Below are 14,413 nucleotides of genomic sequence, written 5' to 3'. Positions count from 1 at the left end.
AAATACAAATAGAACTAACCTTGTTTTCAATAGATTTATTACATCTTTTATTTTTTTTATTTTCACTCATCTTAATTACTTTATTAATTACCCTTTCCAAATAATTTGACAGTATTTAATATACATTTAAAAAACAAAATTTACCTTTTTTAATTATCTTATTATATCTTTACATTCATTTTTTACATTTTTTAATTCATTAATTGTTTTTACCATAATAATTTGACATTATTTATTTTATGTGTTAACCATAATAATTCCAAAAATATTTGAACGATAAACTTTTTATTACATAATCAGTTGAGTATGAGTATTCGGGTATTTGTTCAGGTACGGATCGATTTTTAGGATATCGAGTTTTCTGAGTTTTGAAATTGAACTCCGCTTGGATATTATAAAATTTTAGGTGAAGAATGGACAGGTTTTTTAAAGTCTGTATGAATTTGGTTTTGATTTGTAGAAATATAAAAAGGAATAAAATATTTATATGTTTAAAAATGTTATTAAATAATTTATAAAAAATAAAATAAAAACCAACGGCCACACGAACATGCGGATCAAATTCTATTATATATTAATAGTCGATAACAATTGTTGTGCATTTACTAATAATGATATAATAATGATAAGTGTATAATGGTATGTTTAAATAATCACTAAGAAGATAATAAATTATAGTATTAGTGATATACCTATAGTATAATAGAGTAAATAATATACAGTAATATTTAGTTGTATCATAAAAGTATTATGTTAACGTATTATAATAATATTTATGTTAAATCATATAAATCTATGTATAAAAATAGGTACGGTAAATAAAGAAAGAGAAACCAAAGAAATATTGCTTAATTGATTGAAGAGGAGAATGATATGTTTACAATCATATTGTAGATAAAATATAAAAGTTCCTTAGCGTACATAATGATAATGAGTTACACCTAAATTATTTTGGTAGAAAACTTTAAGAGTGGAAAAGAAAAAGAGAAACAAGAGAGATATTTCTTCTATAACTAAAGAATAAATGATATGTACGTTAACAATGGAAAAGAAAAAAAGATATGCGAATTCGTCTAGTTTTATTTTCTGCTTCTTTTGTGGACTTTGGTAAAGTTATTCAACTTTTCAACAGTTTTACACGACACTCAGGGTATGACCGATTTTCTCCTTGCAATCTGCAAACACAGTTTCTGTGGTTGGTAGCAGCTGTTACCGTTTTGTAACAATCATTCAAACTGTTCTAAACTGATTTGAACCGTTTCAAACCGCTATAAACCTCATAAATTCAAAAGCTGGTTTCAACTAGCGTTTTCGGTTGCGGGAAGATGCATTTTTCTTTTTTTTTAACAATATAAATACAAAAATAAAAATATTCAATAAAATATTTAAATTGGAATTATAAAAATACTAAAATATATCTATTGTATTTTTATTAATATTATAAAATTTTAAAATAAAAATATTTTCTATAATTTTTTAAAATTTAAAACTATAACTTTTTAAATATAATTTTTATATTAATTATAATATTATAATTTTTGATATTTTTATAATTATATAAAATGTAAATATTGTTAATTTATTATTTAACCGCTGCTGCATTTGGTAGTTAAACCATTCCGCAAACACACCAATTTCGAACCAATCGTACAAATCTCTTAAAATAGCTAGAAATCACAACCATCTGCATCCGCAAACTCCCGCTACAACTGCAGCTGCTGCGTTTGAACCAGTCAGACTCTTATTTATCATATTAATAACATTTTTTGTTTTAAAACAATTCATATTTAAAAAATGTTAAATATATATATATATATATATATATATATATATATTATTTTTAATGAATATTTATGCGGTAATAATGGTAAATTATAAAATTCAAAGATATTAGTTGTATTTATTAAATTTGGATTCATTAAATATTATAAGAAATAATTAATCATAAAAATAATAGACGAGTTGGAAAACAGTTTAAAATTCAATTAATTTTCTAACTTAATTTAGGTAATTTTATAAGTACAAATTTGTGTCTCCGTTAGCAGAGGTAGGAGTGTCAATTCGGGCTGGTCCGGCCCGGCCCGGCCCAAACCCGCTAAGCCCGTAAATATTTGAGTCCGGCCCGACCCGGCCCGAAAATTATTTGGGCCTAGAATTCAAAGCCCGGCCCGGCCCTTATAGGGCTATAGGGCTTTTGGGGCTTTTGTGGGCTTTTCAAAAAATAATTTGTCATTGCCACTTCCATCGTTTTAATACATGTGAATTTTCATTAAAAAAAAGAGTTTCATTTTTAAAAAATAAAAAATTTATAAAGTGAGTTTAAAATTTTCTTCTCTATCACAATTTTTTTATTTTTTCGTATGCTTTAAAAACATTTTATACACAAACCAAATTTAATAAGATTTAAATAATCAATTATCAATTAAAACAAAAAATATAAGAGAACAAAATTTATGATAAACATGGTCAAACGTTTCATAATTTGTATTTTGAAAATAAAAACATGTTGTACATGAAAGAAGAAGGTACTTTTGTAAAATTTAAAATGTAACACTTGTAATGATGAAACAATAAAGTGCATTAACAACTTTTATATTTGCTTTATTAAAGTTTGGATAAAAATATTAAAATAATATATCAATACTAATAATAGTTTCGATTACAAGAAAAAAGGATAATATTTACGCTAAAATATAAATTTCGGGTTTTCGGGCCGGTCCTAGCCCAAACGGGCTTAAGCCCAAAATACCCAAAGCCCAAATGGGCTTAGCCCGAAAGGCCTAATTTTTTTTGGGCTTATAAAGCGAAGCCCAAGCCCGGTAATTTTTAGGGCTGGGCGGGCTCGGGCTACGGGCTTCGGCCGTAATTGACATGTCTAAGCAGAGGGTAGGTGTGCTGTCGGTCGTTTTAATATGAAGTTATATTTCTACCAGAGTTTTTTTTTTTTGTTTGACTGAAGGCTTTCAGTATCAGAGTTGATAAATGTCAAATCCAGAACAAGTGTAGACATAGAAACACAGTATAAAAAATTGAGAAGATTAGTCACTGAAACAACACCAAGGAAACAACAACATATGGAGCACCGAAAGTTAAGAGGTAACGGCGTAGACATCCACGTGGCGATCCAAGGCCCTTCCGATGGCCCTGTAGTCCTCCTCATCCATGGATTCCCTACTCTTTGGTACTCATGGCGTCACCAGATCCCCGGACTCGCTGCTCTCGGATACCGCGCCGTCGCTCCTGACTTACGCGGTTACGGTGACTCCGATGCTCCGTCGGAGATCTCTTCCTACACTTGCTTCCACCTGGTGGGTGACATGATCGCCGTCATATCCGCCTTGACCGAAGATAAAGTGTTTGTGGTTGGCCATGATTGGGGAGCTCTCATCGCTTGGTATCTTTGTCTTTTCCGACCTGATAAAGTCAAAGCTCTGGTCAACCTCTCTGTTCCTTTCTCTTTCGGTCCTAAAGATCCTACCGTTAAACCTATCGACGTGCTGCGTAAGTTCTACGGCGACGACTTCTACATGTGTAGGTTTCAGGTTCGTTCATTTCTTCTTCTTTTTCCCAAAGCTTAAAATAACCGGAGAGGATTCTAAAATCTATATTAGTTTTAATATTTTAAATCTCTAAACCGGGGCGTCTACTCTGGTGGTAAAGGACTCACAGCTGTGAGCACCGCCACCTGAGTTCGATTCCCGGCCACTGCGGATTTAACATTCGGGCCGCAGCGACACAGATTAGTCTCTTGGATCTGGAAAGCCGTTGGGAAAACTGTGTTTAATCAAAAAAAAAAAATTTAAATCTCTATTTTATTTATGTTTTTCAGGTTTCTTTGGTAAATTGTGTATATACCAATGCATATTCATAAACATACACACAAAAATCCATAGTGAATTTTGTTTAGGAATTATCGATCGTTAGATTGCTAATTCAATTATAAACTCTTGTAAAAATAGAATCATAACTTACTAGAGAAACCTTCATATAACTTAGAAATTGAAAGGAAAAAAAACATAAATCTCTTGCGTTTGTGGGGAAAATGGGCATTTAATTCCCGAAGTATTTGAAATCGGCAGTTTTAATACTCAAGTATTGCTTGCTCATATTTATTCCTCAACTAATAGTTGACTGCGCAAAATTGGGAACAAAATAGTCAACTGTTAACTGATGAACGAAAAATAACGGTTTCCGTCAACTTTTTAACGGTAGAATATTCTAATCATGATTTTGCGCAGTCAATGATTAATTGGGGAATAAATATGCGCATATAATACTTGAATATTTAATTTTCCGATTGAAAATACTTGAGGAATTAAAAACTCATTTTTTTCTTTATATTTCGTATAAGATTGAAAGTCACTAACATCAATCCCTTTAAAAAAACACATAAGTAAAAATATTTTCAAGTTAAATAAAATCATTATACGAGATATTTACCTTTAGAAATAGATTGTTGATTTTTTACAATGACATATAAAATAATACAAAATAATTACAGTTACATCGTATTGTTGATGTACTTCATGTTTAAATCACTTTATATGATTTTTAAAATAGTTCATAGTTAGAAAGGTTCATAATTTGAAATAATATACAAGATATTTAATCCCGGAAAAAGATTTATTTAGTTTATAAAAGCATAAAAAATAACATAAGATAATTACATTTGCATTGTATTGCTGATATACAATATATGAATGTGTAAAGTACATATAATTATATATGATCATCTAAAGTAGAGATCCAATGTACAACATATAATTGTCTAATAGATAAAACTCTCGTATATTGGTTATATCTAACTTGAGAATATTTCAAATTATGATTTTCTAAAAAAAAAAGAGCGTTGTTTTTAATTCCTTAAGTATTTTTAATCGGCAAATTAAATACTCAAATATTATATGCGCATATTTGTTCTCCAACTAATCATTGACTGCGCAAAATCATGATTAAAATATTCCACCGTTAAAAAGTTGACGGAAACCGTTATTTTTCCGTTCATCAGTTAACAGTTGACTATTTTGTTTTCAATTTTGCGCAGTCAACTATTAGTTGGGGAATAAGTATGCGCAAGCAATACTTGAGTATTAAAACTCCCGATTTCAAATACTTCGGGAATTAAATGCTCATTTTCCCTGCGTTTGTGTGATTGTTTAGATATCTAACTAATTCAAATCTCTAGGAACAGAAAGGATTATAAGAACAATTTTTTTTATTACTTTTAGAAACTCCTCAAAACTAAAGCACTCGATATGTTTCTCTTAGATCTTATGGAACACCTCTCCATTGATCTATATTTATATGAAAAACAATTTTCTTTAACATGTGGGATATGGAAAACACAAACCTAACCTAAACAGAAGCTTCTTTTTCCTATTTCTAGGTTTTCTTATTGTGTTTATCTTAACATATTAAACATCTAATAATATGTTAAGTTTCCACAAGTTTGGAATTATCCAACATTCATCCCCTTAATTCCAACTTGAATTAGGGATATCAATTTCTTGAACTCCGATTAAACTCCTCATTTGCTTGAACATAATCCTTTCTAATAGCTTGATAAGGATGTCGGCCTTCTGCTCAACACCCGACACATGCTCCACTTCGATATGTCCGTTCTCCACACACTCACGAATGAAGTGATACTTCTTGAGTACATGCTTACTCATTCCATGGAAAACTAGATTCTTCGTTAGAGCAATAGCTGATTTGTTGTCGATCCTAAGCTTGACCTTCTCGCCTTCTTTGCTTAGTATCTCACTCAACAACTCCTTGATCCATATAGCTTGCTTTGCTGCTTCTGTTGTTGCCATGAACTCTACTTCACATGATGACAATGCAACCGTCTGCTGCTTCTGCGACATCCAAGTGATCAATGATGAACCATAGTAGAATGCATGTCCTGACGTGCTCCTCCCGTCATCGAGATCAATCTTGTGACTGATGTCACTATAACCAACGATACTCCTTGGCCCATCTCTCTTGAAGAACAAACCGTAGTTTGTTGTTCATTTCACATACTGCAATATGTGCTTGATGGCTTGTCCGTGAGAGTCCCTCGGATTGTGCATGTATCTGCTAAGAACACCTACTGCGTAACACAGGTCGGGTCTTGTGTGAAGCAGATACCTCAAACATCCTATGATTCTTCTGAACTCGGTAGCATCTATCTCTCGTTCATCTTCAGCTTTTGAGATTTTCAAATTCGCCTTCATTGGAATTTGAGTTTCGTTACACGCTTCCATCTTTGTGTCACACAGGATTCCTTGAGCATACTCCTCTTGTTTTATTTTGATTCCGTCTGCTCCTTGAATCACCTCTATGCCAAGGTAGTGCGTTAGCTTACCTAGATCTGACATCTCGAACTTCTTAGACATCTCCTTGAATTGTCTAATCACCTTAAGTGAAGTTCATGTCACAAATAGATCATCAACGTAGATGGCTATGATCAAGACGTCTCCTCCTTTAGTCTTGCGATACACTGATGGTTCCTTCGTGCACTTCTCAAATCTCATGTCCTTGAGAACCTGATCGAGTTTCACATTCCATTCCCTGGGTGCCTGGCGTAACCCATACAAAGCCTTGTGTAACACATACACTCGATCCTCTTCTCCTTTCTTCTCGAAACCTTCAGGTTGAGTTATATACACTAACTCCTTTAGATCTCCATTCAAGAAAGCGGTCTTCACGTCCATGTGATGTATCTCCCAACCGTTCGTTGCTGCGAGGGCTATTAAGAGTCGAATAGTTTCGAGTCGCGCCACTGGTGCAAACACTTCATCGAAATCTATTCCTTCTCTTTGTACATAGCCTTTTGCCACAAGTCTCGTCTTATACTTGCTCAATGTACCATCCGCCTTTTTTTTATCTTGAAGATCCACTTCAACCCTATAGGTTTCACTCCAGCCAGTCTATCCACAAGCTCCCATGTCTTGTTTCTTGTGATAGACTCCAACTCGGCCACCATCGCTTCAACCCATTCTCGTACGCGTTCAGCTTCAAAATAGTTCTCTGGCTCGCCATCCACTGTGAGCAACATTATTGCACTTTCTTGATCTGCAAATAACACATAATCATCGAGATATCTTGGTTTTGTTATGGTTCGGCCTTGTCTAGTCACCAACAGTTGACTTCCACCGTCTTGGTTTGCATTGTGATCCGCATCTTCTTCTTCTTCCTCATCTTGGTTTGTAGCTTCCTGTCCATGATCCTCACCTTGATCATTATTGTAACACCGTCGAACCGTCCTAGACATATGGTCGATTAACCGGCCAACAATCAAACAAGAACATGACCGATCGACCGTCCAACACCCAGGGTTAGAGATGAATGAGCCAACCGGCCAGCCAACAATCAAACAAGAACATGACTGACCGTTCAACCCAACACCATGGTTTGGAAGCGCTACTTGACGGGTTAGGGACGATCCGATCAGAGTCACAAAATTTACTCCACGGCCTAGACCAGTTCTTTTACTAACTCGTCCCGCTGCGTCAAGGCACAAGGCTTTGCAACCCGTACCTATAGTTAGCGTTTTCCGTTAGATCAAGGCCTAAGGATTTTCAACCCATACCACGACCTAATGTTGTGTTAGACCGGACTAGTCAAATATCAGAGTACTCATGAAGCGCATATAAAACAATTACTTTTATTGATTTAGGAAATATTCATACATTGAATAATTCAAGACCGGGTCCGGCCTAATGCCAAATCGGTTCAACATAACACAATTCACAATACCGTTTACAAAAGGCATGAAATCTACTCCGGCGGTCCTAACGTCCAGCACCAAGTTATCCGATCATCCTTACCTAAAGCGACTTGCAAAAAGGACAATGAAGTTGGATGAGTAATCTAGTATTACTCAGTGAGCTGGTGGCTTCTACCCGCAACCTAGACTCTAACCCAGACAACCCAAAATAACAATCAATCTAGCCCTAACATGCAATAAAAGCTAAGGCTAAGCAAACCGTTACTAAGTTAGACTTGGCCTCCTGCCATGTTCTAGCTTCAAGTAACGGGAACCTGCATTAAAACAATTCAACAACCAATCCCTATTTAACCATATATACACTTGAGTTCAGTACTCATGTAGTGTTAGACTCTTAGACTTAACAAGTATCATTAACCGGTCGACCAACAATCAGACAAGAACATGATCGGCCAACCAATGATACCGCATAGCTTTAATATCTACCACCCTTCACAAGCAATCACTCGAACACATATAGGCCAACGTCAAGCCTACACTAACCAAATACACACCAAGCCAAATCCGGTACCTAAACTAGACTTAGGACTTAATGTCAGAACCTGCAAGACAAACAATCAACAACCACAACCACAACAATAATAAGATAGTAACTACCAATGACTCGATCTAACTCGTAACACCGTATATTGGTGCTACACTGACTCGAGGGTTCCATAACCCTTACGACCCTCTAACACAACACTCTAACCTGGGCCCTGGTGACTTCGTGTTCCTCCTCTCTATCGGCAATATCCTATCTTCCTACCACAAAGGCCAGAAGAAGGAACTTTCAACCGACTGTGGCCCACAGTCCTTCGGGTCACCGCGCGACAGCCCATAGTCCTTCGGGTCACTGCCACATTACACCGTGGTGTAATACTCAGCCATAGGACATGACTCCGTTCGTCTGAGTCTTCTCGATCCAGCGAATCAGGGGTTTCCTTGAACCCGCTGGGTACGAGGCCGAGGAAACACTAATCACCCCTAACAAGCCTAGTATGGGTGGGTTACACACATACTGTCGGCACACTCACACAACACAAACTCAATCCAGAACCTAAACTAAAGATAAAGTTTCAGATCCTAACTAGACTCTTGACTCAACAAGACTAACCAATAGTACCAGTAGTCCGGCTTATATGGCCTAAGACCTTAGTACCAACTACTAAACAACAATATCAATACTAAACAACTCAATCAAACCGTTACCCAGATAGTTCAGCCTCCTGCTATGAAACTATCTTTAAAGATAACGGGAACCTGCACTCAACCATATCAACACACAAGAATAGAAAACATGATGCATCCTAGCCCTAGTCCTAGTCAGGTTATTAACTCAGTCTTAATTCCATTCATCTCAGCTTAGCCCGTGCTAAACTAAGTCTAGTTCTGTAAATAAAATAACTCTAAGGACTATACCATTCAATAGCGTGATCATTCTAATCTATATGCGACTCGATCTACCCTAAATTCCAAATGGAATTCACACAAAACCAACTCACAGTGTTCTAGGCGAGAAGCAGCTGGTTGATCAGAGAGGACATGACCCAAACCCAAAGAACGACTTGACTGAACTGGACTGGACTGATCTCGACTTGGACAGAACCTCGGCTTCACCATGAAGAAACTTACAGGTCTGTACGGACTGATCTGGATTCGGACAGAACATTCTTTAGCTTCTGGACAGTTCTTCGGACTTCCCGGCGGAGTATTGAACTTCAAGACTTCGACTGAACTGAACCCATGAATCTGAACTAAGTCTTGACAGCACCTCCACTTGATCATCAAAGCAACTGACTGGCCTGGACGAATTCATTTGACAGAACCTTCCCTAGGCGCTGACTCGAAAGCAGTAGAGAACTGACCTCGAAAACTCTCTAAAACACTCGAAATAGCTCGGAATCACTTGCTTTCTTTTTCTAGTTTTCTCTCACGTTTTTAACTTAGTTTGGACAGGTCTGGATGTGAAGAAATGAGTTGGGGTCATGAGGTATTTATAGGAGACAACAACTAATCAGCTTCAGGTTGGTGGCAGCCTGTGTGTCGCTTCGCATGGCTCCGGACGCATGCGCGGCGGCACCTCGTGCTCCACATGGCTGGTTGCATGTCCATGACACATGCAGGACGCCACCACTCCTCCCAGATGTCAGGCTGCATGACTAGAGCTCATGCAAGGCGCCACAACAGCACACACATGTCAATCATCATGCTTCAGTTGCATGCGCGAAGACACCTCGTGCTTGGTCGATCCACCTCGTGCTTCTACGTGTCAGGCTGCATGTACAGCTTCCGTGCAGGGCGACACCTCAAGCTTCTGGAGACACTCAGCTTGTTAGATGGTTGACACCACGTTCTGAACACCTGCAACTGAACTGAACCCATGGAACTGAACTAAGTCTGGAAAGCACCTCCACTTGATCATCAAAGGAACTGACTGGCCTGGACGAATTCATTTGACAGAACCTTCCCTAGGCGCTGACTCGAAAGCAGTAGAGAACTGACCTCGAAAACTCTCTAAAACACTCGAAATAGCTCGGAATCACTTGCTTTCTTTTTCTAGTTTTCTCTCACGTTTTTAACTTAGTTTGGACATGTCTGGATGCGAAGAAATGAGTTGGGGTCGTGAGGTATTTATAGGAGACAGCAACCAATCAGCTTCTGGTTGGTGGCAGCATGTGTGTCGCTTCGCATGGCTCTGGACGCATGCGCGGCGGCACCTTGTGCTCCACATGGCTGTGTGACCTACCTCGACCTCTGCCTCTACCGTTCCATCATCTTCCTCTACCACGGGAATTCTCATAGCCCCTCTGACTATGCTCTTCATTGTTCGAAAACATCAGCTTCCCTTGGTCTTCTTTCTGAGTTTCTTCTCCTACACGCTCCTCGTACTCCATAAGCCTTCCAACTATGTCTACAAACCCTGTCGAGTTGAGATCTAGAACTTGCTCAAGTGATGCTACGATCTGGATATACTTGTGTCTCGGAAGACTCTTCAAGAACTTCTTGACCATCTTGGATTCTTCTATGTTCTCTCCCAACGAGGTTGCTTTGGATGATAGGCCCGATATCTTCCCCGCGAAGTCATCGACCGTATCGTTATCATCCATCTTCAACCTATCAAACTCCGTCATCAACGTCTGAAGTCTCGCCTCCCTTACACGATCAGCTCCTAGGTGTCGCGACTTGATGGCATTCCAGATCTCTTTTGATGTGGTTTGTTCTCCCACCTGGAGAATCAATGTTTCAGGAACAGATTGAAACAAAAGAGTTATCGCCACATCGTTCTTCTTTTAATCATCTGAATCGGGTTCGATCGTGTCCCACACTTCACGAACACGAAGTAGAACCTTCATCCTCATGGACCAAACTGTGTAGTTTGTCGATGACAACATCGGACATTGGATGGATGTAGATCCAAAGTCCTTCGTGCGTGGAGCCCTAATCACGTCTGCCATCTTGCTTACGCGATCTCTTGTTCACACGCACCAGGATCTTAAGCTACAACTTAAGCTTAAATCGAATCTCCAATCTGAGGCTCTGATACCAATTCAAATCTCTAGAAACACAAAGGATTATAAAGAGTCTGATTGGTAAGGACTGTAGCTTTAAAATGTTTGCTGTAGAAAAAAATCTGTAGACTTTTTGCTGTGGCTTTAGATTTTATTGCTGTAGAATTTTATGGAAAGCACTAAAAAATTTCTTTGGATATTTGGCTCTGCAGATCACTTGTACAGCTGTAGGTTATTTCAAGAGCTGTGGTTTCAAAAAAAAATTTAAAGCTTGATTGCTATGAATTTGGTGCTTTAGAAATAAATAGGGTTGTGGACAGCACCTACAACAACTATCAATCACCCCAAAAACAATTTTTCTTATTAGCTTTAGAAACTACTCAAAACTAAAACTCTCAATATGTTTCTCTTAAATCTTATGGAACACCTCTCCATTGATCTATATTTATATGAAAGACAATTCACTTTAACATGTGGGATATGGAAAACACAAACCTAACCTAAATAGAAACTTCATTTTCCTATTTCTAGGTTTCATTATTGTGTTTATCTTAACATATTAAACATCTAATAATATGTTAAGTTTTCACAAGCTTAGAATTATCCAACGCTAATTACTTTTAAAAATCGTTTAAAGGTTTCATTGTGGTAATGCAGGAAGTGGGAGAAATAGAAGCTGAGATTTCTGAGGTTGGGGTCGAGAGAGTAGTGAGGAGGATACTCACATATAGAACACCTCGACCGCTTATTTTGCCCAAGGATAAAAGCTTTTGGGGACCTAAAGACGAAACTATTCCTTTACCGTCATGGCTAACGGAGGAAGATGTTGCTTACTATGTTAGCAAGTTTCAAGAGAAAGGTTACACTGGTGGAGTTAATTACTACCGCAATTTTGACCGGTAACTTCTCTACTTTTATTCTGCATCTTACATAGTTGAATGTTGAGAACTCAAACTTTTAGGTACTCAAAATACAAGTACTTGCTAAAATACGGTCTACATGCAAGTTACTTCCCGTCTTATTACATGTTTTTCGCAATTTGCTTGTGGATTACTTGCATTTGCATGTCACTTTCCAACTAACCTTAGATTTTATCTTTGAAAGTGTTTTAGAAAGTTACTAGTGTATATAAGCAGCAGTTAACTAGTTAAGTGTCTTTAAGGATTTTCGAACTTACTAGCATTTTTCACAGTGAATTAATAAAGCAACAAAATATGTATATAACAATAATACTAAAATAAAACATGGAAAACAAAAGCCGAGTATATGTTGTTACCTATCCCTTCTAGTATGTCAGAAAGTTTGAAGAACATAATTTTTTTATCTTGAACGATATGCATCATATCATACAGTTTTGAATCCCAGTGGTAACACAACAACTACATTAATAAAACCGCTTACTACATATCATGGCTTGTAAATGCTTGTTCATAAAAAATGTGATTTGCTTCTTACATTAACGCAAAAGCATAATCGACGCCTTTTCCTATACCGGCAGAAACAATGAGCTGTTTGCTCCATGGGTGGGATGCAAAATCCAGGTACCTACAAAATTCGCGATTGGGGAGCAGGATCTGGTCTACCATTTTCCTGGTGCGAGGGAATACATACATGGTCCCAAGTTCAAGGAAGAAGTTCCTTTGCTCGAAGAGCCTGTGGTCATCGAGGGGGCTGCTCACTTCGTTAACCAAGAGAAGCCACAAGAGATCCTCCAACTTATCGTTGACTTCATCTCCAAATTCTAGTCTTGCTTTCCTTAAGCCACCTTGTAAGTTCCATACGGAAGAGCATATATGCTTTTAATAAGTTGAACAGTGAGGATTATGGTTTATATGTATTATGAAGTTTAAGGTTCGTTTTATCAACCTTTTTCCTATGGAAGTTTTTCGTAAAAAATGTTTATTTTTATTTTATGAAAGTTATTATGTAAAACATTGTGGAACTTAGTTTTACAGAAGTTGTTTGTAATACATTTTTAAGTTTTACAACATTGTAATACTGTTGTGCGAAAGATTCCATACTTTGGAAATATTGTTTTTCTAATTTTTTTGTCTGCAAGGAAATTGAGCATGGCATATGCAAAACTATTCTCTCAACATTTCTTATGTGGACAACTCAGCTTAAAATAGTATGATTTAGCAAATGCTAACCATAATTGTAAATGTGTACTTAATAAGAAAAGGCTATAATTTTTACAAGAACAAGGAAATTGATCACAACAACAACACAAGGGTTTGAAACTGAATCATATGACATAATCTAGCCGTACGACACAATCAGACAAAAACAATTTGAATCTGAGACCACTAAAGAATTGATCGGAAGACAAAAACAAGTTGAGTCTTTCTTCGTAAGCCACATTTTTTTGTAAATGAAGCTTCCTAAAATTCTTTGTTTTTTGTAGTTCTGATTCTGTTCTCTATGTTCGATTCAAACAACAAAACAAGTTTATATGTATCATCTGAAGAACAACAAATTGAAACCTCCAAATTTCAATCCGAAAATTTTAAGTAAAAATATATTTTTCCGTAAACCATTGATAATAACGATTGAAATCCACCTTTTGTCGACAGTGAGAATATTTTTTTCGTTGTGGGAGGTCGCTTCAACTTCAAGAGGCACAGCTTGTATGCAACATTTTTTTTTTTGTGATGGGTTATACCACATTTTTTATTTAGTCACATTTAAAAAGGTATTATAGGCGTTTGATTAGTTAATGAACTTTAGTTAGTTGATTTTTAGTTTGAGGGATATTGTTGTGATAAAAATTTAAAAGAGATTATTGAAGAGAATTACTATTGTTTTTTACTCATTAATAAATGATAGTTTTGAGAGTTATTTTTGAGGGGTTTTTGCCAAAACTAACCCACAACTTGATTTTAATCCCAAACCTATACCCAAACTTGAATCAAAGGCAAAACTAACCTAAAATCCTAGTGAAATTACAGCTCAACCCCTTGTGACTAAACAAAAAAACAGAAGCCATTTTTACGAATATAGCCCCAGTAAATCGTCTGAGTCGTCTGGACGACTGAAGTGTAAGTCGTCTGGACGACTGAAGTGTAAGTCGTCTGGTACCAGTTTATTTTAAAAATAATTTATAAATCTTGTAAAAAAATATTTTGATGCGTGAAAAATAAAAATCAAG

At 36.6% G+C, this 14,413-nt stretch overlaps 1 protein-coding gene across 1 annotated transcript; it reads left to right on the top strand.

Annotated features, from left to right (window-relative positions):
• Positions 1–3,074: 3,074 nt before the first annotated feature.
• Positions 3,075–13,010, top strand: LOC106401399 (bifunctional epoxide hydrolase 2-like). Its single transcript, NM_001315966.1, is given in 3 exon segments — positions 3,075–3,542; positions 11,923–12,164; positions 12,764–13,010. Coding segments are annotated over 3 exon segments (957 nt in total).
• Positions 13,011–14,413: the final 1,403 nt, after the last annotated feature.

The sequence above is a fragment of the Brassica napus genome, chromosome C4 (assembly GCF_020379485.1).
Source record: "Brassica napus cultivar Da-Ae chromosome C4, Da-Ae, whole genome shotgun sequence".
Taxonomy (NCBI): Eukaryota; Viridiplantae; Streptophyta; class Magnoliopsida; order Brassicales; family Brassicaceae; genus Brassica; species Brassica napus.
The sequence above is the reverse complement of the archived record's forward strand: the minus strand, read 5'-3'. Positions and strand labels throughout refer to the sequence as shown.